Source organism: Callithrix jacchus, chromosome 9 (assembly GCF_049354715.1).
Source record: "Callithrix jacchus isolate 240 chromosome 9, calJac240_pri, whole genome shotgun sequence".
Classification (NCBI taxonomy): domain Eukaryota; kingdom Metazoa; phylum Chordata; class Mammalia; order Primates; family Cebidae; genus Callithrix; species Callithrix jacchus.
The window spans coordinates 54,899,711-54,922,829 of record NC_133510.1 but is presented as its reverse complement, the minus strand read 5'-3'; the positions used below and the strand labels follow the sequence as shown (position 1 = coordinate 54,922,829).

Genomic DNA, 23,119 nt, shown 5'->3' with positions numbered 1-23,119 from the left:
ATCACTGCAACCTCCCTCTCCCAGATTCAAGTGATTCTCCTGCCTCTGCCTCCCGAGTAGCTGGGAATACAGGCATGAGCCACCATGCCCGGTAATTTTTGTATTTTTAGAAGAGACGAGGTTTCACTATATTGGCCAGGCTGGCCTTGAACTCCTGAACTCGTGATCCACCTGCCTTGGCCTCCCAAAGTGTTGAGATTACAGGTGTGAGCCACTACACCTGGCTTTTTTTTTTTTTTTTTTTTTTTTTTTTTTGACATCTCACTCTGTCCCCCAGGCTGGAATACAGTGGCAGTATCTCAACTCACTGCAACCTCCACTTCCTGGGTCCAAGCGATTCTCCTGCTTCAGCTTCCTGAGTAGCTGGGACTACAGGCATGTGCCACCATGCTCAGCTAATTTTTTTTTTGTATTTTTAGTAGAGACAGGGTTTCACTATGTTGGCCAGACTGGTCTCAAACTCCTGCCCCTGTGATCCGCCCACGTTGGCCTTCCAAAGTGCTGGGATTACAGGCATGAGCCACTGCACCTGGCCTCTTTGTTTGTTCTAAAATAATATAAGTTTACAACATTGAAAGAGATTTTTACAATTGTAGGTATTTCAACTATCGTAAAGGAAAGGACCAATGTTACTAGATACACTGTAGATAAACTGAAGATAGGCTTTGTATGACATTTAACATATGAAGTAACCACAAAATGAATTTACAAACAAAACAGCAAGTAAGGACAGCTATAATATAATAGATTGAATTGCCATATTATTTAGGCTGAGGCCCAGAATATGTTGAACATACAGACTGCAGAGGCACTCAGCCCAACATTAGTATTGGGCCTTCATACTCCATAGTTGACCATCATAGCTAACATAAGCATTCATGCAATGATTTATTTATTGAGTTGTAACTAGGAGGCTGGCACTGTGTTAGACTCTGAAGATACATTGAAATAGGTAGGACAGAATTCCTACCCTGAGGTTTTTTTTTTTTCTTAGAAATATTTAATAGCAACTTGTGAATAGAAGCCATATCTGTGTCTTCAGCAGCAGTGAAATAAGATGGTGGATCCCCTCACCATTAACCCCCAGATCCAGGGGTTATATACCATATGGAAAGGGTATATGTAATTCAGAAGGGATCTGTATTAGTCTGTTCTCACACTGCTACAAAGAACTGCCTGGGACTGGGTAATATATAAAGGAAAGAAATTTAATTCACAGTTCCTCAAGGCTGGGGAGGCCTCAGGAAACAATCACGGCATAATGGGAAGCAAACATTTCTTTCTTCACATGGTGGCAGGAAGGAGAAGAATGAGTGCCCAGTGAAGGGGGAAGCCCCTTATAAAACCACCAGATCTCAAGATAATTCACTATCATGAGAACAGGATGGGGGAAACACCCCAATTGCAGGTCAAGATAACCAAGGGGAGACCTATGTTAATTCTAGCCAAATAATTAATAGCTTGATTGACTCACAGTGCACTGAAGTTTGTACACTGAACTAAACTATATTATTGGTGCAGTTAATTAGAAGTCAAGTGGCAACAGGAGGCCTAAGGTAAAGACCATCAGAGAGTGCAGTAACACCAGGGAACACCTCGGGGTGGTTGCAGAGCAGAGAATACTGCTCTGGTCCCACAAATGCCTTCTCAACGTGGAGACTGTATAAGTTGTGAGAGAACACCCATCCCTCTCCACACCTGAAAATTACGTCACCAGAATCTGAACTCAACACACGCCCACTTCTGCACTCTGCACCAGAATCTGCACTCAACACTAAACTCTGCACTTGGCACCTACCCCGCCTACCTACCAATAGCAGCTCACCCTGTCCATGTCCTGTTTCTCCACAGCCAATCAAACGCCTTCACTCCCTATAAAACCCCATGCCCAAGAGGAGTCGAGCAAGACTTCCCTGGCCCCTTTCTCCGGAACCATGGAACCTAGTCTGGGAGTTAAATAAATTGGCATTTAATTTTCTTAAAAAAAAAGAATTCTTAATTTTAAGGGCCTCGTAAAGAGGGCTTATGCAAAGATCTCAGAGAGGGGAGGCAACCTCTGCTCACAAGATCTGGGAGGGTCTTTGCAGATGGGAGCTGGCAAGGAAGACAAAAACCTTGCAGGGCAGAGATCATGGAACACCTCAGGCTCTGCCTAGATTCTCAGAATATGGACTGATTTTAATTGCTCTATGTTCTCAATGCTTGGGAGATAAAAGCCCCTTGGTGCACTGGGTGTGGTCAGACCAGGTGACTCCTAATCGGATATACTTCTGATGTAGCTGCACCCTGATAACAATCCGTGATAGAGTACTAGTTTAGCATGTCTTAGAAGGATCTCAAGTGCTCTCCACCCAGCTATCTTACCTACTCTTTTACCCTTCCTTTCCACTCTCATAAGATCAATGAGATTGTGCACATAATACAAGTGTTTGGAGTCCAAAGCTTGGGGCCAATGCAGTTGCCACGCTTGCATTGGTCCCCTGGACCCATGCTGTAACTTCTACTCTTTTGTCTCTGTCTTTATTTCCTTTTCCCAATCCCTCATCACTGCCAGGACTAAGGGCACCCACATAGGGGGTTGGGCTGGTCCCCAACACCCCATGATTCAATTATCTCCACCTGGTCCCTCTCACGACATAAGGGGATTATGGGAATTCCAATTCAAGATGAGATTTGGGTGAGGAAGTGTAGGACACCTGAAGTACAATACCATCAAGGCTGTTTTGACCTAAGGGCAGGATTTACAGTATGTGCTCTCACATAACTTGAAATCCCACCGGCCTTCTGGGAACAGGGGTTAATCAGAAGCCAACATGGCACACTGGTACCCAAGATGGAGTTTCTTTAGCTTCCAGATTCCACCCATCAATCCAGCTTGAGTCTCACATGCCATCATCTTTGGAGAAGGTCGCTGAGGTTTTAGGGAGGGTGGTTTGATATAGTAAAGCTTCAGCAGCAGTGCCCTGGCAGTGGAAAACCTATTGGACCCGGAGAGATTCCAAATGAGGGAGATTCACAGGCTTTGTTGAATTATCTCTAGTCTTGAGAGTACCGTGACTTTGGTTTTCTCAGAAGTAAAACAAGAGATACATAGCATTAATAATTTGAATAGTAGAAATATAATGCATGTAAGGATTTAAAAATTTTTTTTTTTTTTTTCACAGCTGAGCACAGGTTTATTGTGGCACTGGAGGTGAAAGGGGGCCAGTGTGGCCAGCACCAGTGTGCTGTGGTGGTGAAGGGAGTGGGATGCAAGGATAAGGGGGGTGAGGCAGGGCCCAAGGAACCCCAGGCTCGGGCCAGGAGCCAGGGTTAAGGCAACCGTTGCTGGCCTTACCCAGAAATGCCAGGCCATGACTCCAGGCCCCTCAGGCTAGGGGCAGCCATGGCAGCCATGGGCAGAAGGGGCTCATACATGGGAGAAGGCGTGGCTCTTGCAGAGGGGCTTGTCCTTCTTGGAGTAGAAGGTCTTTCCTTCAAGGTTAATCTGACATATCGCACAGACAAAGCACGTGTCATGCCAGCTGAAGCCCAGCGCCTCCAGGAAGCGGTCCCCGGCGTCGATCTTGAAGTCACAGCCACGACATTTCGTGCCAAACATCTTCTCATAGTCTCGCTCGCAGTAGGGCCCTCCTCCATGTAGAAGGCCCTGTTCCGGATGGGCGTCTTGCAGGCGGCGCAGGTGAAGCAGTGGACATGCCAGGTCATCTTCAGGGCATGCATGATCTCGCCTGTAATCTTCTTCTTGCACTTGGCGCAGCTGGGTGCGTAGCGCACGTCATAGCACGGTGGGCAGAAGATGGAGCCCTTCTCCTCGAAGAAGCCCCCCTCTTCCAGGACCTTCCCACACTGGCTACACACAAACTCCTCGGGGTGGTATGCATGACCCAGCGCCACCAGGTAGCGGCCCCGGATGACCTTGTGGCACTGGTGACACACAGGAGTCTTGCTGTTGTTGCCACCCCCTCCTGGGCCCGCTCCCGGGCCGCCTGCACGATGGAGGTGCGGTTCTGCAGTGGGGTGGGCGTGGCCGGCTGGCTGTGCCGGGTCAGCACTGTGCTCGTTTTGTCCGGGGCATAGCGCTCCGCAAATGCAGGGTCCACGGCCCAGGGTGGGCGGCTGGTGGGGCTGGGGGTGGTAGGGCCTGCAGGCCAGGGCTCCTGGGGTGAAGATGAGGCTGGGTCTGGGGCTTCTGTCCTGGGCACCTGGCTTGATTTCTTCAGGTGCTCCTCATCCGGGTCTTGCATGAACTCGGTGCCTGTGAGGTGGGCAAGGATGCGGAAGGAACGCGACTGGCCTGTCCCAGGCCGTGGCCGCCAGTCCTCAGTGTTCTCCATCAGCCGCTGCTTGCTGGCATCTGGGACCAGCGGTCGGAGCGGCTGTCCATTCTGCTGCGGGGCGTTGTCAGCGGGCGGGGGCGCCCCGAAGGGCCGGGCCGTCTTGTTGAGGGAGACGCTGGGTGCAAAGGTGTACCGCGGGGGGTCCGCGGCAGGGGCCGGGGGCCTTCTGGGGTTTGCTCTGAACCGGTTGGGCCCTGCTGAGGCCCAGGCTGAGGCGCTCCCCACAGGCCCGGATCTTGTTCTGAGCTTCGATGTGTGTGAGGCTCCCTGCATTCTCGCCATCGATGCTCAGCACCCAGTCACCAACGGCCACTCCAGCCTGTGCTGCTTTGCCTCCAGGAGTGAGCTGCTTGGCCCCGCCGGGGCGCTGCTCGCTGTCAGGCTCCAGGGAGCCGCATTGGGATCAGCCGCCAGCGATCTCTAAATTTTTTTTTTAATGGGGTTTCTCCATGATGGCCAGGCTGGTCTTGAACTCCTGACCTCAGGTGATCCACCCACCTCGGCCTCCCAAAGTGTTAGGATTATAGGCGTGAGCCACCATGCACGTAAGGATTACAATCAAAAGAAAATTTGCATGCCAGAACAACAACAAATAACCCATTCCATTAGGAAGCCAACTGAAAGCAATGTGAAGAAAATTAAGGCCTGATACAGGGACTCACACCAGTAATTCCAACATTGTGGGAGGCTGAGGTGGCAGGTTCATTTGAGCCTGGGAGTTAGAGATCAGCCTGGGCAACACAGCAAGTCCCCATCTCTATAAAAACAAACAAAAATAGCCAAGGATGCTGGAGTGCACCTGTAGTCCCAGCTCCTTGGGTGGCTGAGGCAGGAGGATTGCTTGAGCCCAGGAGGTAAATGCTGCAGTGAACTATGACCACTGCACTCCAGACTGGGTAACAGAGCCAGACCCTGTCTCTAAAAAATAAATAAATAAATAGGCCGGGTGCAGTGCCTCACGCCTGTAATCCCAGCACTTTAGGAGGCCGAAGCAGGCAGATCATGAGCTCAAGAGACTGAGATCATCCCGGCCAACATAGTGAAACCAATCTCTACTAAAATACAAAAATTAGCTGGGTGTGGTGGCTCGCGCCTGTAGTCCCAGCTACTCGGGAGGCTGAGACAGGAGAATTGCTTCAACCCAGGAGGCAGAGGTTGCAGTGAGCCGAGATCACGCCACTGCACTCCAGCCTGGTGACTAGTGACAGAGCAAGACTCTGTCTCAAAATAATAATAATAAAATAAATACATAAATAAAACCCAGTTCTCCTTTAGAAACATCTTGTAGCCACTAGTTTGACATTTTAAACAAATAAATTAGAAACATGATGCAAGAGTCATTGAAAATATTTATCTATTTTTTGAGACAGAGTTTTGCTCTTGTTACCCAGGCTAGAGTGCAATGGCGCGATATCGGCTCACCGCAACCTCCGCCTCCTGGGTTCAAGTAATTCTCCTGCTTCAGCCTCCCGAGTAGCTGGGACTACAGGCGTGTGCCACCACGCCCAGCTAATTTTTGTATTTTTAGTAGAGACGGGGTTTCACTATGTTGGCCAGGATGGTCTCCATCTCTTGATCTTGTGATCCACCTGCCTCGGCCTCCCAAAGTGCTGGGATTATAGGCGTGAGCCACCACGCCTGGCTAAAGGTATTTTATAAAGGAAATGCCTGGTGTAGTGTCTTGTCCAGCTAAATAAATAAATGTGGCTGTTAAATTGTAAGTTTTATTCTACTGCTTTTCCCATTCCTCCTTCTCCCCCAAGTTTTGTTTGTAGTCTGTGACTGCAGCCTAGTCTGTATTTAGTACATATTGAATAATCAACAGTGAAATGTAAATATTGGGCACATATTGTGTGTCAAACAGATGTATTAACTCAAACCTCACAGCAGTCAAGTTGAGGCATCCTGAGCCTACACTGCCTCTATGTGCATTAATAAATTAGTAAATATGTGACCAAATAAATGAAGTGACATTTAGTGGTATCGAAAGAACCTATGAGTAGGACTTCCTAAGAATGCTCTCCTTTTCAAGGACAAACCTTTAGTCTGTTTAAAATAAATTTGGGACGGGCACGGTGGCTCATGCCCGTAACCCCAGCACTTTGGGAGGCCGAGGCAGGTGGATCACCTATGGTCAGGAGTTCGAGACGAGCCTGGCCAACATGGGGAAACCTCGTCTCTACGAAAAATGCAAAAATTAGCTAGGCGTGGTAGCGGGCACCTGTAGTCCCAGCTACTCGGGAGGCTGAAGTAGAATTGCTTGAACCCCGGAGGCGGAGCCAAGATCGCGCCTTTTGCACTCCAGCCTAGTAGACAGAGACAGACTCCATCTCAAAAAAAAAAAATTAAATAAAACTTAAAAAATTTTGAAAAACCATTAGCACTCATCAGCAGATCTTCACGCAGCTGGACTCGGGACACTTGGGGCCCTAGACAAGCAATTAAACTGACTCACGTGGTTAGAACCACATCATCCTGATTAGGGAATCCGTACTCTAACTACTAGAAGCCTTTGTGGAATGCACCCGGCGAACCTGACGCTTGAGATCTGACACTGCACAGATACCGCGTGGCATTTACGAGTCGAGTAGGGACCTGTGGGCCGGACGCCTCATCCCGGCATGCACCTCAGGGTCCGGCGACCACGCCTTCCGGCGAGCGCCAGGGAGCGCGTGGGCGCCTCGCCGCCCGGAAGCACCGCCCTCTTGCTGCATGCTGGGAGTTGTAGGCCTCCGGCCCCAGCCCGCGGGCTGCTGCCCGCACTCTCCGTGAGACTACTGGCGCCGGCGCCCGCCCGCGCGGCACCGACGCGGGGAGCGCGCTTTGCGCTGACTCAGCGGCGACGGCGGCGGCGTTAGCGGGCCCTCGCGCTCTTTCCCTTCCTGGGGCGCCGACCCCGCCCGCTTGCTTGCTTGCCTGCCTGCTAGTCCGGCGCCACGCAAGAGAAGGTGCCAGGGGACGCGGAGCGACGAGAGGCGCGCGGCCCCGGCCAGCTCAGTCTCCGGCGTTGGCGCTGCGGCCGTGGCGGAGGACTACGGCGACAAGGACGAGGGCCGCTCTCCCACCTCCCTGCGTGCGGCTTCGCTCCGCTGGCCGACCATCGGGAGTGCAGGCTGGGAGGCGGGATGGAGTGATAGGGAAGGTGACTCGGGGCTCGGGGGCGGCAGGACCGAGACTAGGCTTGGTCCGTGAGAGGCTTCGAGGAAGTTGGCCGGGGATGACCGGCCCGGGGCAGCCCCGACGCCGGGGAGGGTGCGGGCTTGGGACCCTCCATGGCGGTGCGTCCCAGGCTGGGCTGACCGGGTGGGGGTGGGTACGAGCCGGGGCCGCAGTCGAGTAGCGCGTCGCGAATGCGTGGCCGCTTGTTGCCTGGTGTTTCATCACCCGAATTGCCACGAGGCTTCCTTTAGGGGAGGGATCCGGGCGAGTGATGGGGGCAAGGCTGGACGGGGAGGGTCCGTATCGCCTGTGGCCCTCAAGCCCATTAGTCATCGTTGTAGCGCCTTATCAACTGTGGAAACCTCAAACTTGATTCTCCCCCACCCCGGGACAAAAAGGGGGAAAAGTGTTATTTCTGTGTAGTAATTGGCCAGCGCGGACACTCCATTTCTCCACAAACCTTCCTCACTATCCTGCAGGACTAGAGAAGCATGAGGTTTCCCTGTAACCAGAAAAACAAGTACTTTTTGAAAGTGCTAATTAGTTGTGGCGGGCGGGGTTTAGGGGAGAGTTAAGTTTTATTAAACCGACTTGTCAGCATGGTGTTAAAAGGCTGGAAAGAACCGTAGTCTTTGAAACAGCCTTCAGAAGGTGTGGAGTTTTTCCATATTGTTTAATTCTTAATGGCTGTCCAGGAAGAGTTAAGGCTTAATATTTTAAGTATGTTGCTCGCCTTCCCTCCAGAACCTTTGCAAGATGCATGCTTGTTGTCTCCCAGTGCGGTGGTGGTGCTATTTCGGCTCACTGCAACCTCTCTCTCCCAGGTTCAAGTGACTCTCCTGCCTCAGCCTCCCGAGTAGCTCGATTACAGGCGCGTGCCACCACACCTGGCGAATTTTTTTTTTTTTTTTAAGTTTTCGTAGAGACGGGATTTCACCCTGTTGGCCAGACTGGTTTCCAACTCCTGACCCCAAGTGATCCGCCTGCCTAGCCTCCCAAAGTGCTGGGATTACAGGCGTGAGCGGCCTGAAACAAATGTTTAAACCTGCATGGCTATGTCATGTTAGATAGATTATCACATGTTACGCACAGTCTTTTACTGGGAAGGCCGTCTTTTTTCACACGGGGTGTAACTTTTTGCTCGTTTGAACATACGTAGGTAGTTTGCCATATTTCACTGCACATTGATTGTCCAAGTGCCTTCTCTGTGGGAGATTCTTCTGTAGTAACAACTGTTACCTAGTTTGTTTCGTTGGGTTTATTGGCTATATTTTCCTTAGGACAACTTAATTTTTCTCCTGATAGCTTCAGAGTGACTTAACCAAGCTTAAGCAATTTTTTCTTTTCTTTTTTTTGAGACAGAGTCTCACTCTGTCACCAGGCTGCATTGCAGTGGCACGATCTCGGCTCACTGCAACCTCTGCCTCCTGGGTTCAAGCAATTCTCCTGCCTCAGCCTCCCGAGTAGCTGGGGCCATAGGCACGCGCTATCTCGCCCAGCTAATTTTTGTGTTTTTAGTAGAGGTGGGGTTTCACCTTTTTGGCCAGGATGGTGTCTATCTCTTGACCTCGTGATCCGCCCACCTAGGCATCCCAAAGTGCTGGGATTACAGGCGTGAGCCACCGCGCCTGATTTAAGCAATTTTTTTTTAAAAAGCCATAGCAAATTCAAGGAGGCTTATATTGGACTTCCCAATCTGGGATTCTTAAAAACTCCGAAATTGTTTTTTCTCTCTGGGTATTTTTCAGGGGAATGGACATCATATTTTCCTAACACTGAGGGGGTGAAGGGAACCAGTACCTTTCTTTGAGGTTTTTGTTTTTTGTTTTGAGACGGAGACTCCCTCTGTTGCCCAGGCTGGAGTGCAGTGGAGCGATCTCTGCTCACTGCAATCTCCGCCTCCCGGGTTCAAGTGATTCTTCTGCCTCAGCCTCTAGAGTAGCTGGGATTACAGGCACGTGCCACCACGCCCGACGAACTTTTTGTATTTTTAGTAGAAACGGTGTTTCACCTTGTTAGCCAAGATGTTTTCAAGCTTGTGACCTCGTAATCTACTGATCTACTAGTGTAAGAATGCTCCAGACTGCGCTGTAATCCCAGCACCTTGGGAGGCCGAGGCGGTCGGATCACCCGAGGTCCGGAGTTTGAGACCAGCCTGATCAACATGGAGAAACCTCGTCTCTATTAAAAAAGAAAGAAAGAAACAAATAAACAAACAAAAGAATGCTCCAAGTAGTTTCCATCCCCCATGTTCCTGCCTCTTATTGAAGGCCCACTATGTGCCAGGCATACTCTGCATACCTTCTCTCTCTGAAGCCTTTACAACCTTATGAGGCAGATGGTTTTTTTCCCATGTCATAGAAAAGGCTGTCTCAGGTTTTGTAAGTTGTCCAAGTGGCCCCAATTTTAAAATGACAAGATACAAACCAGGTCTTTCAAATTCAAAGCCTATGTGTTCTGTTATGTCCTAGGGACATGGTGATGAATAGTCAAGACAGTCCTTGCCCTTTAAGATTATGAGAGATGGCCGGGCATGGTGGCTCACGCCTGTAATCCTAGGACTTTGGAAGGCTGAGGTGGGCAGAGCACCTGAGGTCAGGGATTCAGTATGAGCCTGGACAACATGGTGAAACCTCATCTCTACTAAAAAATGCAAAAATTAGCTGGTGTGGTGGCTAACACCTGTAATCCCAGCTACTTGGGAGGCTAAGGCAGAAGAATCACTTGAATCCAGGAGCTGGAGGCTGCAATGAGCCAAGATCGCACCACTGCACTCCAGCCTGGGCAACAGAGTAAGACTGTCTCAAAAAAAAAGAGAAAACCAGTAAGCTGGCAGGGGCATGTAATCCGATTTGAGAGAGTGGGACTATTGGGGTCAAAGAATTGTTCTTGAAAGAGATGGCTTCTAAGTATAATTTCAAAGGACAGCAGGGGTTAACCTAGTAACAAGAAAAAAGAGCAGTGTGCAAAGATGAAAGGTAGAATACCATTGGAGAACTGCCATGTGGTTCACTAGCACTAGCCTTGCTGACCTGGTATACGGAATAGTGAGGAGTCATTCAAAAGTGGATCATAATCTGAGGGCAGTAGGGAGTTTCACTGCCTTGAAGTCTGCAAGTATGAAATGAACCATAAGAGAAAGGGCCGAGCTGTCTTCAGAGCTCTGAGTCCATATCCTGATTTATCATTTGATTCAGACAGGCTCAGGGGAAAACAGAAAAATGTGTCGTAGGTATCCTGTAACCTGGTTCTGATCCTGACTTCACTGTTCCCAAAAGGCTTTTCTCCCCAACCCCCAACCCAATTAGTCTTTTGGCTTCTTTGGTTATGATAATTTAAAAAAAAAAAAAAAGCCTCACAGCCTTTTTTTTTTTTTTTCTTTTAGACAGAGTCTCCCTCTGTCTGGAATGCAGTGGTATGATCTCAGCTCACTGCAACCTTCGCCTCCTGGGTTCAAGCAGTTCTCCTGCCTGAGCCGTCCAAGTAGCTGGGATTACAGGTGTGTGCCACATTGCCCAGCTAAATTTTTTTTTTTGTATTTTTAGTAGAGATGGGGTTTCACCATGTTGGCCAGACTGGTCTTGAACTCCTGACTTCAGTTGATCCGCCTGCCCGGCGTCTCAAAGTACTGGGACTACAAGCGTGAGGCACCATGCCCGGCCCCCCACAGTCATTAATGGAAGTAGTAATAGCCAGTCTCCATACCTTTGAGGTCTTGAGAGAATAAATATCATTTTCATATCATTTAGAGTTTGTTCCATGTTAGCTCAAGTGAATATACATTCTATCAAAAACTAGGATGCTTTTTGGGGCTTATTTTAAAATGTTAGAACCTATATTGTGAAGAAGTGGATTACTTCCCAGAGATTTAAAAAAAAAAATCTTAAGAGTGTCCGTGTTAAGTCATTTGTGGATCTCCCTCCCCACAACTCCAGACTGGAGTGCAATGGCACAATCTTGGCTCACTGCAACCTCTGCCTCCCAGGTTCAAGCGATTCTCCTGCCTCAACCTCCTGAATAGCTGGGATTACAGGGGTACAGCACCATGCCTGGCTGAATTTTTCTATTTTTAGTAGAGAAGAGGTTTCACCATGTTGGCAAGGCTGGCTTGAGCTCCTGACCTTAAGTGATCTGCCCGCCTCAGCCTCTCAAAGCACTGGGATTATGGGTGCAAGCTACTGCACCAGGCTCATTTGTGGATTTTTGTATCTACTATTGAAAAACATTTTTTTGAAATTTCTAAAATTGGCTGGCAAGAGCAGAGATATGTAAAATGCAAAACTAGTCCATTGCTCAAAAGCTAAATGACTACTTTTTTGTTACTTTGTTCCTTTCATTAGACTTCTCTTGTAATACTTTGTAAACACTTCAAAGGATATTGAACTCTGAGGTCAGCCATTCTCATGTTTTTGAAAAGGTTTGTGATGTTGGTATCTGGAAGTAGGCAAATTATTATACTTAAACTGTTACAATAAAAGTCTGGATTTGTCATTTTTATACTTACTGCAGTTGTACAATTGCATTTTTAAGTACTGGAGATAAGTAAAACACTACAGAAATTAGGTACTTCTATTTAAAGTAGAAAATGATTACTTTCTATACCTTATTAGGAAGATCTTGAAGAATAAAGTTTGAGGACCTTAATGCCATACTTTAGATTTTTAGAAATTACACATTAGTGGAGTAGTTAGCAGGGCCCATTTTTCTGAGAATTAGGCTCTAACTTTCAGTTGCAATTTAGATAAGTTTCAAAAGATGTTATTTAAACATTTAAACTTCTTTGCATGATTTTATCCACTTATATTTGGGATAAGCATTTATTTGTTCATCAAGTAATGTTTTCTTTCAACTTTTTTTGTGTGGCAGATGTTTATAAATTCTTCTGTGGGATCAGAGGGCACACCTATTATAACCAGAAAACTCCACGTATAGCAGCAAGGATGGATGAACAGGCTCTATTAGGGCTAAATCCAAATGCTGATTCAGATTTTAGACAAAGGGTAAGTTACTCTGCTGAATCATTTTTTAAAGCATGTCACCACAGAGTTGTATTAGAGGACTTGAATAAAAATGCACCTGCCAAAGGTCTAATTTGGGTAGAAATGAACAGAAACAAAAAAAATTTGAGCTATTTGAATATATTTTGAATACAGAAACGTTGAGTGTTGTGATTTGTTTTCTGTTTGCTTGGCCAAACAAGAGTATTAAAATCACATGAGATTGAAGGCAGATCTTTATGCATCATCAGTCGTTATTTCTAATTATTTAAAAGTTGTAATGCAAAGGATTCATTTGAGGGACTCTCCATAGCAGCAGACATGCATATTTTATTTTTTTTATTGCTTGGCTTTGTGTATACAAGCTGTTTAATGCTTGCCTTAATTATTATTACTATTATTTTAAATTTTAAATTTTTTTGTAGAGACGGGGTTTCACCATCTTGCCCAGGCAGGTCTTGAACTCCTCAGCTCAAGTGATCCACCCACTTTGGCCTCCTAAAATGCTGGAATTATAGGCATGGCCACCCTGCCCCGCCATATTAATGATATTTAACATTCTTATTATTTGGTCTAGGCAGACATAAATAAGCAGTTATGATAGGCTATGTCTTAAATAAAATGATTATGTGACAAGAATCCATTATCAAGTGCTGGGATAGTTGGATAAATGTAAACAATTAAATATAATGTAGGCTACAACTATAATCATGACTATAGCTGAATGAGAGAATATAAAGAATGAGCCTATAATTTTTTTAAAGACGTGGGCATTCTGAAGTATAGAGTAAGTGAAAGGGAAAGGCATTTTCTTTATACTTTTCATAGCAAAGAATACTTTTTATAAATTAGCTAAATGAGGTTAATAATCTCACTGAATATTATAGCAGTTTTTCATATTTTAAGAAAAACACCTTTTAAAGCAGAAAAAAAAATCACAACTAGTTTCTAATATGGTACCATGTGTATGTCTCTGCTTCTAAATAAGTAGCCCTGTAGATACTGTAAGTATCAAGCTAATTGTAAGATACCTATCTAACAAGTATGGACATCAAAAGACATTTAAAATCCATGTCTTCTGTGTGTAAACAAATCTTTCTTGCCATAGAATTTTATATTACCAGCCTTCAAACACAGTTGAAGCATCATAGATCTTTACCTGTAGTCTAGCTTGCTATTGCATGCTTATAATTAGAAACCTGTAGTCTAGCTTGGCATTGTGTGCTTATAATTAAAAACCTTTGACTATATGTTTAGTTGTTAGATGGCCTTTGTTGTTGTTTTTATGTGCCTCTTGAAATCTTTTATTTCTTAAGTTCCAGCATCCTTTTTTTTTTTTTTTTTTTTTTCTGGGAGATTTTTTCACAGCATCCAGTTTTTTTACCATATGCCATGATTTCTTTTTCAGAAAAGTAAAACCAGTACATTATTAGTGGCTTTAATACAGAAGTTGTGCTTTTTATCAGTAAAAATGGGTTCTGTCACAGACATGTTTTAAGCATCCAGGTCCCGGCATAATTTGATATCCCATTTGGCCAATCTGAATAACAATTTATTTGAATGAAAAGGAAGAAATCTTAAGAAAAGTGAATTCTCAAAGCCCTTTTGTTGCCAGTTCGGGAGTAGTGGAAACTTAATTCAGTTTGGTGGTGAGCGGAATGACTGTCTGCCAACCCCAATTGCTCAGTTGTCTGTCTTTAATTCTCTTTTTTACACGGGCAATAAAATTGAACTGACTTGTCACATAGAGTCAATAAACCATTCGAAAAAAGGTATGAGGTAGAACTAGGTGATGAAAGCTAGGACTTGTTCATCAATGTTGTAGAATTTTGTTTTTTTAAATTGTTAGTAATGCATACATTTAGAATACAAAGGCTTTGGTTAAAAACTAAAAACCTTTCAGGTTATCTTTCCTCTCCCACTTTTTTTAAAAATACACTTGGCTAGGTGTGGTAATCTCAGCACTTTGGGAGGCCAAAGCAGGCGGATCACCTGAGGTCGGGAGTTTGAGTTGAGACCAGCCTGACCAACGTGGAGAAACCCGTCTCTACTAAAAATACAAAATTAGCTGGGCGTGGTGGCTCATGCCTGTAATCCCAGCTACTCAGGAGTCTGAAGCAGGAGAATCGCTTGAACCCGGGAGGTGGAGGTTGTGGCAAGCCAAGGCCGTGCCATTGTACTCTAGCCTGGGCAACAGGAACAAAACTCCGTCTCAAAACAAAAGTAAAAATAAAAATAAAATAAAATGCTTGTCTTTGGCTTAAAACCTGCTATTATTTAAAGAAAATGGTATGTCATGGCAATTCTAGTAGCCGAAACCACCTCTCCCCTCTTCTGTAAGTGAAGTATTAGGTGCTAATGCAACATACATGATTAACCTCTACCTTGTCCTCTGGCCTCTGAGATATTCTTTTTTTTTTTTTTTTTTTTTTTTTGAGGTGGAGTTTCGCTCTTGTTACCCAGGCTGTTGTGGTGTAATGGCTCGATCTCAGCTCACCGCAACCTCCACCTCCTGGGTTCAAGCGATTCTCCTGCCTCAGGCTCCCAAGTAGCTGGAACTACAGGTGTGCGCCACCATGCTGGCTAACCTCTGAGATATTCCTAAAGGAAACCCTAGGTTTCATGGACTGCTTGTTAGAAGCAACTAAGCTGGTAGTATCTTTTTTTTTTAATTTTTAATTTTTCTTTTTTCATCAATTCACTGATAGAAGAATATCAACTGGTCGTATCTTTTATAGCTGCCTGTGTTCTTATAGTCTTAACTTCTAAAGAGACCCATTATTTACTCTGGGCTGTTTTCCAATACCAACAACCAACTCTCAGATTCTGAGGACATCAACTGAATGTCCTACAAATCAGTTCACTTCTGACACTACCAGGAGTTAACATCACATCCTGCAAGTTAAGGGTTCGGTCTTACAAACCACCCCCACTTAAGACACCAATTGACTCTAGAACCTCTCATATTTCTGCTCCTACCTCCTTGAGTTTGATTATTTGTCGGAGGAGCCCACAGAACTTAGAAAAACAGTTTACTTGTACTGATTTATTATAAAGGACACACCTTGTGAGCAGCCACATGGAAGCAGTGCATAGGGCAAAGTATAGGGGAAGGGGCATAGAGATTTTGTGCCCTCTCTAAGGAACACTACCCTCTCAGCATCTCAGTGTGTTTGCCAACCTGGAACTTCAAGAGTTTTTATAGAGTTTAATCTTCATTCCTCTCTCCCCTTCCCAGAGGTTGGTGGTTAGGGCTAAAAGTTCCAACCCTCTAATCACTTGCTCTTTCTGGTACCCAGCCCTATCTTTAGGCTATCTAGGGTTCCTGCATCAAGTTACCTCATTAATATAAACTCTGTTGACCTTGCAGTCTCAGTCATCCTTTCACTTCAGCTTCCCAAGCAGTTGGGACTACAGGTGCATGTCACTGCTGCTAGCTAATTTTTAAATTTTTTTGTAGAGACAGGGATCCACTATGTTGCCCAGGCTGGTCTTGAACTGCTGGCCTCAAGTGATCCTCCCATCTTAGCCTCCCAGAGTGTTGGGATTATAGGTGTGAACTGCTGTGCCTGGCCTAAAGGGGCTCATTATAAATGACAAAAGACAGTCCTGTCACTCAAGAAACTCTAAGTTAAGAGCTCTGTGCCAGCAACCCACTGCAAAGTCCCAATGTATTTTTTTTGTTATGCTACTATTTACTATTATATTTGATGATCTTCATCTAAGCACCTTCATTTACCTGGTCTTCTGTCAGTAGGAGCAGCCATTGAGACCATGTATGAAAACCCAGTCCCTTATTCATACAATTGCATAGTATAGGAAACTATCATCTAAATATAAATACAGTGACTTTAATCTCTAACCCAAAGAAAAAATAATTTTACATCTCGATGACCCAGTGTGTATATATATTTATATATACATGTACACATAAATAAGTTACAGAAAATAATATTCTTGCTAAGTACAGTATGGAATATCTAATACTCTATATGTCATTTTTAAAATTATTGTTCAGGACTCATAAATTGATTTCATCACTGGGAGACACCACTGTTTTTAAAATATTCACCAATTGAAATTAGGTTCCTCTAATGCTAATGTTCCTTTTACCTTATCTCAGGTTTTGTATCAGTATATAATTGCTGTCAAATCATCTAGCAGTGTTTCCAATTTATGTGCGATTTTCTTGTCTGTTGGAGGTCCTTTTCACAAAATGTTCACTACTATTTGTCCATTGCCATGTGTGAAACCCCTGTGTCTGATGCAACATGCCGATGGGAAAAGTGCCTGAAGTAACTCCTGTTTTCCCAAGTTGGGTAGAAACATATGGACATGGTGCTGCCTCCATTCTAGAATACACTTACTCTTTGTTGTTACTGTTACTTCTCATTACAAGGCCCTGAATTCTTTTTTTTTTTTGAGACGGAGTTTCGCTCTTGTTACCCAGGCTGGAGTGCAATGGCACAATCTCGGCTCACCGCAACCTCTGCCTCCTGGGTTCCAGCAATTCTCCTGCCTCAGCCTCCCGAGTAGTTGGACTACAGGCGCGCGCCACCATGCCCAGCTAAATTTTGTATGTTTAGTAGAGATGGGGTTTCACCTTGTTGACCAGGATGGTCTCGATCTCTTGACATCATGATCCACCTGCCTCGGTCTCCCAAAGTGCTGGGATTATAGGCGTGAGCCACCGCACCCGGCCTGTGTTTTGTCTTTTATAATCACCCCTTTCATAACAGATGTGCTATTACATAGGAAAAGTGCCCTTCACGTGCCATTTTGTTATAATTGCATATTATAAAATGATCACACCCATAACCCATCCTCTACAGTTTCTCAATAGTATGGCACTTGACAAAGCATTTGGCTCTCATTCTTCATCATAACTCAGTGAAGTCTGTGGAACATTTTTGTGTTGTTGCTGCTATAAGAGAACAGGTTTGATTATCTAACTGATAGAATTTATATTTTAGGAATGACCCCTAAGTTGCAAATGTTTGTAAGCCTGCATTTAATATTTTAGCTGTTTTTCTATTAAGTTTACTGATTTGTTATTAGGTTTGCAACTCTCAGAATATTTTGTTTAGTATTAGCAGGGCATTGAGATTGTTTATTCTGAATGCATTTTTTTTTGTTTCGCAATCTTATAGGCCCTGGCTTATTTTGAACAGTTAAAGATTTCCCCAGATGCCTGGCAGGTATGTGCAGAAGCACTAGCACAGCGGACCTACAGGTAATTAAAACAAAAATTTTATGACTCTTAGTTTAAATTTCTGTGAACATGACAGGACTGTATTTGGAAACTGTTTTCATAAAAACATTTTATGAAGGTGATTGTAAATGATAAATATCTTTTTTTTTTTTTGAGACGGAGTCTCGCTCTGTCGCCCAGGCTGGAGTGCAATGGCGTGACCTTGGCTCACGGCAACCTTCGCCTCCTGGGTTCAAGCGGTTCTCCTGCCTCAGCTTCCCAAGTAGCTTGGATTACAGGTACGTGCCACCATGCCTGGCTAATTTTTGTATTTTTAGTAGAGACTAAAAATAGTTTAGTTTCACCATGTTGGTCAGGCTGGTCTCAAACTCTTGACCTCGTGATCCGTCTACCTTGGCCTTCCAAAGTGCTGGGATTACAGACGTGAGTCACCGTGCCCAGCCCAGTGGCATATATCTTAATTTTAACTTAAGGTATATAATCATTCAGTGACCAATCTTTTGATATTGGACCACAGTCTTATCTTCGTATGCTACTAGCAGTCACTTTATTCTTAGATTGGTCATACCTATAACCCATCCTTTGTAATTTCTAGGATGGGTGTGTACAATGAGTGCAGATTCGTACATTTTAAAGATATTTGCCCCCTGCCTCTCAAGTCTTTTGGTTATATAGGCCATGTCAAATATGTACAAGATTTTTTCCTTCTGCAGCGTGGCTTTCTGTGAAATCTTTCTAAAGTATTCAACAGACTTTTTACAGAAATAGGAACTCTCTTATACTCATTTCATTGGCAGATTGTTGGTCTCTAAAGGATCTTTGTCAGTGCTTATAGCTGGCTTACTGCAACTCTGCTTTTCCCCTGGAAAGACCGTTGGAAGTGGGTAATTGGTAGATGTTAATTTTTGCCCACATCTTATACCATATTTGTAATTTAGTTTCCTGTATGAAACTTTGAAGCTGGACTGACAGTCCATGTGGCCCTTCTTGTTTTGGATTTGGCTACAATAGAACTACTAGGGTTGAATTTTAAGTAGGACTTGGATGACCATCTCTGCTTTCACTCAGAGTCTGGCTGTTCTGCCATTTGTCATTTTATACCTAACCTGTTTTTGTAAAATGAAAGGGTTGTTCCAAGAATCTTAATATCTGGAATTTAGGGGATGCTTTGCTGCTTACAAAGCACTGTGTTCAAGGTGCATCTTAATATTTTGGTTATTTTGCTTGTCATATTTGAGACCAGTAAGCATGAAACAAGCCAAAAGTCTAGTTTGAGAAACTTTTCTGCTGTTATTCATTACTATTTTGCCTTTGATTTTTTTTTTCCTCAGTTCATATTCTGCTTATCTCATTTTCTTTTTTTCTTTTTTAGTGATGATCATGTAAAGTTTTTCTGCTTTCAAGTACTGGAACATCAAGTTAAATACAAGTAAGGCTTTTCTCACTGTTTTGACTCTGAGATTCGTGGGGAAAGGTCATTTTTTTTAATTTAAGGTTTTTTCTTGAAGGAAACCATAATACAGATTGTAAATTGACAGTATATATGTTATATTCAGGTTATAGATATGTTTTGATGTATCGCAAAGTATTTTAAAAGTGCTGAGTTGGCCACGTGCAGTGGCTTACGCCTGTAATCCCAGCATATTGGGAGGCCAAGGCAGGTAGATCACTTGAGTCAGGAGTTCAAGACCAGCCTAGCCAACATGGTGAAACCCCATCTGTGTTAAAAATACAAAAATTAGCTAGATGTGGTAGTACACACCTGTAATTCCAGCTACTCAGGACGCTTAGGTACAAGAATTGCTTGAACCTGGGAGGTGGAGGTTGCAGCAAGCTGGGATCAAGCCACTGCACTTGAGCCTGGGCAACACAACAAGACCCTGTCTCAAAAAATAAAAATGAAAATGCAGACATTTCACAGAAAAAAACCTAGATTTTCAGCTTTTCTGGAAAAGTCAATATCTGGGAACACAAGGCCTGTTTTTCTGCATGGCTACTCTCTGTTAGAGTTAAATGCTGAATGGGCACTTGTGTTCAGAATCTGACTTACTAATTAAGCAAAATAACAAATCATTACTGAGAGGATTCCTAGTTCACCTATTGGTTTATTCTGTAGACCAGTAAAACATGGGTTTATTTTCTTTCAAAAAATTATGTAGCCATCATTTGTTTTAACATGAAGAGGATCACAAACAAAGATTGATATTGGTACCTTACCTGCCACTCTCTTCTTTATGTTTAAAGCAATGATGAGTGTCATTATCAGTTTATGTTAGGAAACTTTAGATAATTGAGAGCTATACAGATTTTCCCTTTCAAATATATGAGGCTGTTACATTTCACAACCATAGACACCAAATATAGCCATTATACTTTTTCTTCTCTATTTTAAACAGATATTCGGAACTAACCACTGTTCAACAACAACTAATTAGGGAGACACTCGTATCATGGCTGCAAGCTCAGGTAAAATAGTAATTTTATTCAGTATTAGATGTTGAAACTTATTTTTGCAAGAGTTTGCAACTTTACCTAAAAGATTTTGATCGTTTTTCTGCCATTTAATTTCATAGCTTTTTTAGAAAGTTTTGGCTTTGGCTGGGCGCGGTGGCTCACGCCTGTAATCCCAGCATTTTGGGAGGCCGAGGCGGGTTGATCATGAGGTCAAGAGATCGAGACCATCCTGGTCAACGTGGTGAAACCCCGTCTCTACTTAAAAATAAAAAAATTAGCTGGGCATGGTGGCTCGTGCCTGTAATCTTAGCCACTTAGGAGGCTGAGGCAGGAGAATTGCCTGAACCCAGGAGGCGGAGGTTGCGGTGAGCTGAGATCGTGCCATTGCACCCAGCCTGGGTAACAAGAGCGAAACTCCATCTCAAAAAAAAAAAAACAGTGCTGGCTTTAAAGATCAGGGCTAAGTGGTAACTTAGCAGTTATTTAATTTGATATCAATGTGAAATGATCACAGTTTCCATGACACATTGTAGAAACTTTAATTTTAAAATGTTTTTAACTACTTGACAAACACTGCTTTCCTCTTTGGCTCTTTTTTTTTTTTTTTTTTTAAATAAAGTCGGGGTTTCACCATGTTGGTCAGGCTGGTCTTGAACTCCTGACCTCAGGTGATCCGCCCACCTTGGCCTCCAAAGTGCTTGGATTACAGGCGTGAGCCACCACGTCCAGCCTCTCTTTGGCTGTTAAAGGTGAGCCCTCCTAGACAGCCTCTCCATAGGAGCCCCTTATAAAGGGCCAGTTGAGTTCTTTTCAGTTAATTTTAGCTAATCTTAACACATAAAGCAATTGTGTAGCTAGAGTTTTTAATTTTCCTTAAAGAGCAAGTAGATAGAAGAAAAACACTTTTTTTTCCTTCTTAGGAGAAATTATAGGAGGTATTAAAACTGCACATGAAACTTCTCTGTCAAAGTGTAAGAATAAGGAGTAATCATTACAGCCTTTAATGGTTTATTTAATTGTTCTTCAACTGGCCAATCACTTAAATACTTTTGATGATTTTGATAATCATAATTATGATTATCAAAATATTTCGAAGCATATTCATTACCTAGTTTATATGGGCCATGTTGATGTTTGATGAAGCTTTGCCTTTTAATGATAAACGTGATTCTGGGTCTTTTCAATTTACATTTAATTTTATGGACTATTTCTTTGTCAGATGCTGAATCCTCAACCAGAGAAGACCTTTATACGAAATAAAGCCGCCCAAGTCTTTGCCTTGCTTTTTGTTACAGAATATCTCACTAAGTGGCCCAAGTTTTTTTTTGACATTCTCTCAGTAGTGGACCTAAATCCAAGGGGAGTAGATCTGTACCTGCGAATCCTCATGGCTATTGATTCAGAGTTGGTGGATCGTGATGTAGTACATACATCAGAGGCAAGTAGCTAACCATGAATTTTTTATATTTAATCTAAGTTTTGTAGGAGATAATGGGTGCATAATAAAAGAAGCAGAAAAGTTTTATTTCTTGAGGTAAACTTTAAGTTACATGATTATAAATTTATCAAATGTTTTGGATTTTATTTCATGAAGGAACTCGGTCTTGGTTATTTTTTTTCCAGATGTATATTGAAGTTAAAGTGTTAATTTAAATTTTTTTTTTTTTTTTTTTTTTTTGAGATGGAGTCTTGCTCTGTTGTCCAGGCTGGAGTGTGGTGGCTCAATCTTGGCTCATTGCAGCCTCTGCCTCACAGGTTCAAGTGATTCTCCTCCCTCAGCCTCCTGAGTAGCTGGGACTACAGGCACATGCCACCATGCCCTTCTAAGTTTTGTATTTTTTTGTAGAGATGGGGTTTCGCCAGGCTGGTCTTAAACTCCTGACCTCAGGTGATCTGCCTGCCTTGACCTCCCAAAGTGCTGGGATTATAGGCATGCACCACCATGCTCGGCCTGAATTTTTAACTAGCAAATGCTGTAGTGACATATACAAGTTGATTTTCTTGTATGAATATGTTGAGAAAAGTAGTCTCTATTTAATACTGCTATATAGTCCCTGAGCAAGGAAGAAGCATTGCTTATGAATTGTCAATGCTGCTGCTTCTGTATTTTCCATCACATAGTATAAGTACTATGTTACTATATTGAGAAATAACTACACCATATGCTTACGATTTCTAAGCAATGCTTATTTATAGTTTGTGTTTAATAAGAAATTAACTCTGGCACTGAGGAATAGAACAGAAAGAGGAAATACAAAGAATCACAGGATATGATCTTAGAGCTGGTAAATAGGAAATGCTGGTAGGGAATGTGTTAAGTCCAAGAGTTTGATGTGGAGGAAATTACTCTGTGCATGTATATACAGATATCAAACATTATTTTGTGAGGTAATCTACTTTGTGCATTTGGTGTTTTGTATTTTAGGAGGCTCGTAGGAATACTCTTATAAAAGATACCATGAGGGAACAGTGCATTCCAAATCTGGTGGAATCATGGTACCAAATATTACAAAATTATCAGTATACTAATTCTGAAGTGACTTGTCAGTGCCTTGAAGTAGTTGGGGCTTATGTCTCTTGGATAGACTTATCCCTTATAGCCAATGATAGGTAAGTATGCCTATAATTTTTGTAGTATAAAATACCGTATTTAAAACTCATGTCTTTGAAAATGTTACAACAATTTTATTGTCTCATTACCAGGTTTATAAATATGCTGCTAGGTCATATGTCAATAGAAGTTCTACGGGAAGAAGCATGTGACTGTTTATTTGAAGTTGTAAATAAAGGCATGGACCCTGTTGATAAAATGAAACTAGTAGAATCTTTGTGTCAAGTGTTACAGTCTGCTGGGTTTTTCAGCATTGACCAGGTGGGTAAATTTATATATAAAATTATACATAAAGTGGTTAGAACAAACTGGAATAGGTACTAAGTTAAATATAATAATAATTTTT

At 43.5% G+C, this 23,119-nt stretch overlaps 1 protein-coding gene and 1 pseudogene across 7 annotated transcripts in view; one reads left to right on the top strand and one right to left on the bottom strand.

The window, feature by feature from the left end:
* Positions 1-3,268: 3,268 nt before the first annotated feature.
* LOC100407224 (PDZ and LIM domain protein 7 pseudogene) lies at positions 3,269-4,743 on the bottom strand (annotated as a pseudogene).
* Positions 4,744-7,160: 2,417 nt separating this feature from the next.
* The window catches only part of XPOT (exportin for tRNA), a 46,201-nt gene continuing 30,242 nt past the window's right edge, over positions 7,161-23,119 (top strand). Inside the window, exons 1-10 of one of the 7 annotated variants that reach the window (XM_054238318.2) lie at positions 7,161-7,482; positions 10,885-10,998; positions 12,366-12,499; positions 17,647-17,729; positions 17,865-17,986; positions 19,081-19,137; positions 20,105-20,174; positions 21,382-21,600; positions 22,588-22,772; positions 22,866-23,034. In XM_054238318.2, coding sequence (XP_054094293.1) covers positions 17,697-17,729; positions 17,865-17,986; positions 19,081-19,137; positions 20,105-20,174; positions 21,382-21,600; positions 22,588-22,772; positions 22,866-23,034 — 855 coding nt within the window. In that variant the 5' untranslated portion in view covers positions 7,161-7,482; positions 10,885-10,998; positions 12,366-12,499; positions 17,647-17,696. Of the gene's footprint in view, positions 7,619-10,884; positions 10,999-12,365; positions 12,500-17,646; positions 17,730-17,864; positions 17,987-19,080; positions 19,138-20,104; positions 20,175-21,381; positions 21,601-22,587; positions 22,773-22,865; positions 23,035-23,119 lie in introns of all 7 variants that reach the window. The other 6 variants (XM_078336128.1, XM_035256200.3, XM_078336129.1 and 3 more) reach the window with 6 other exon arrangements.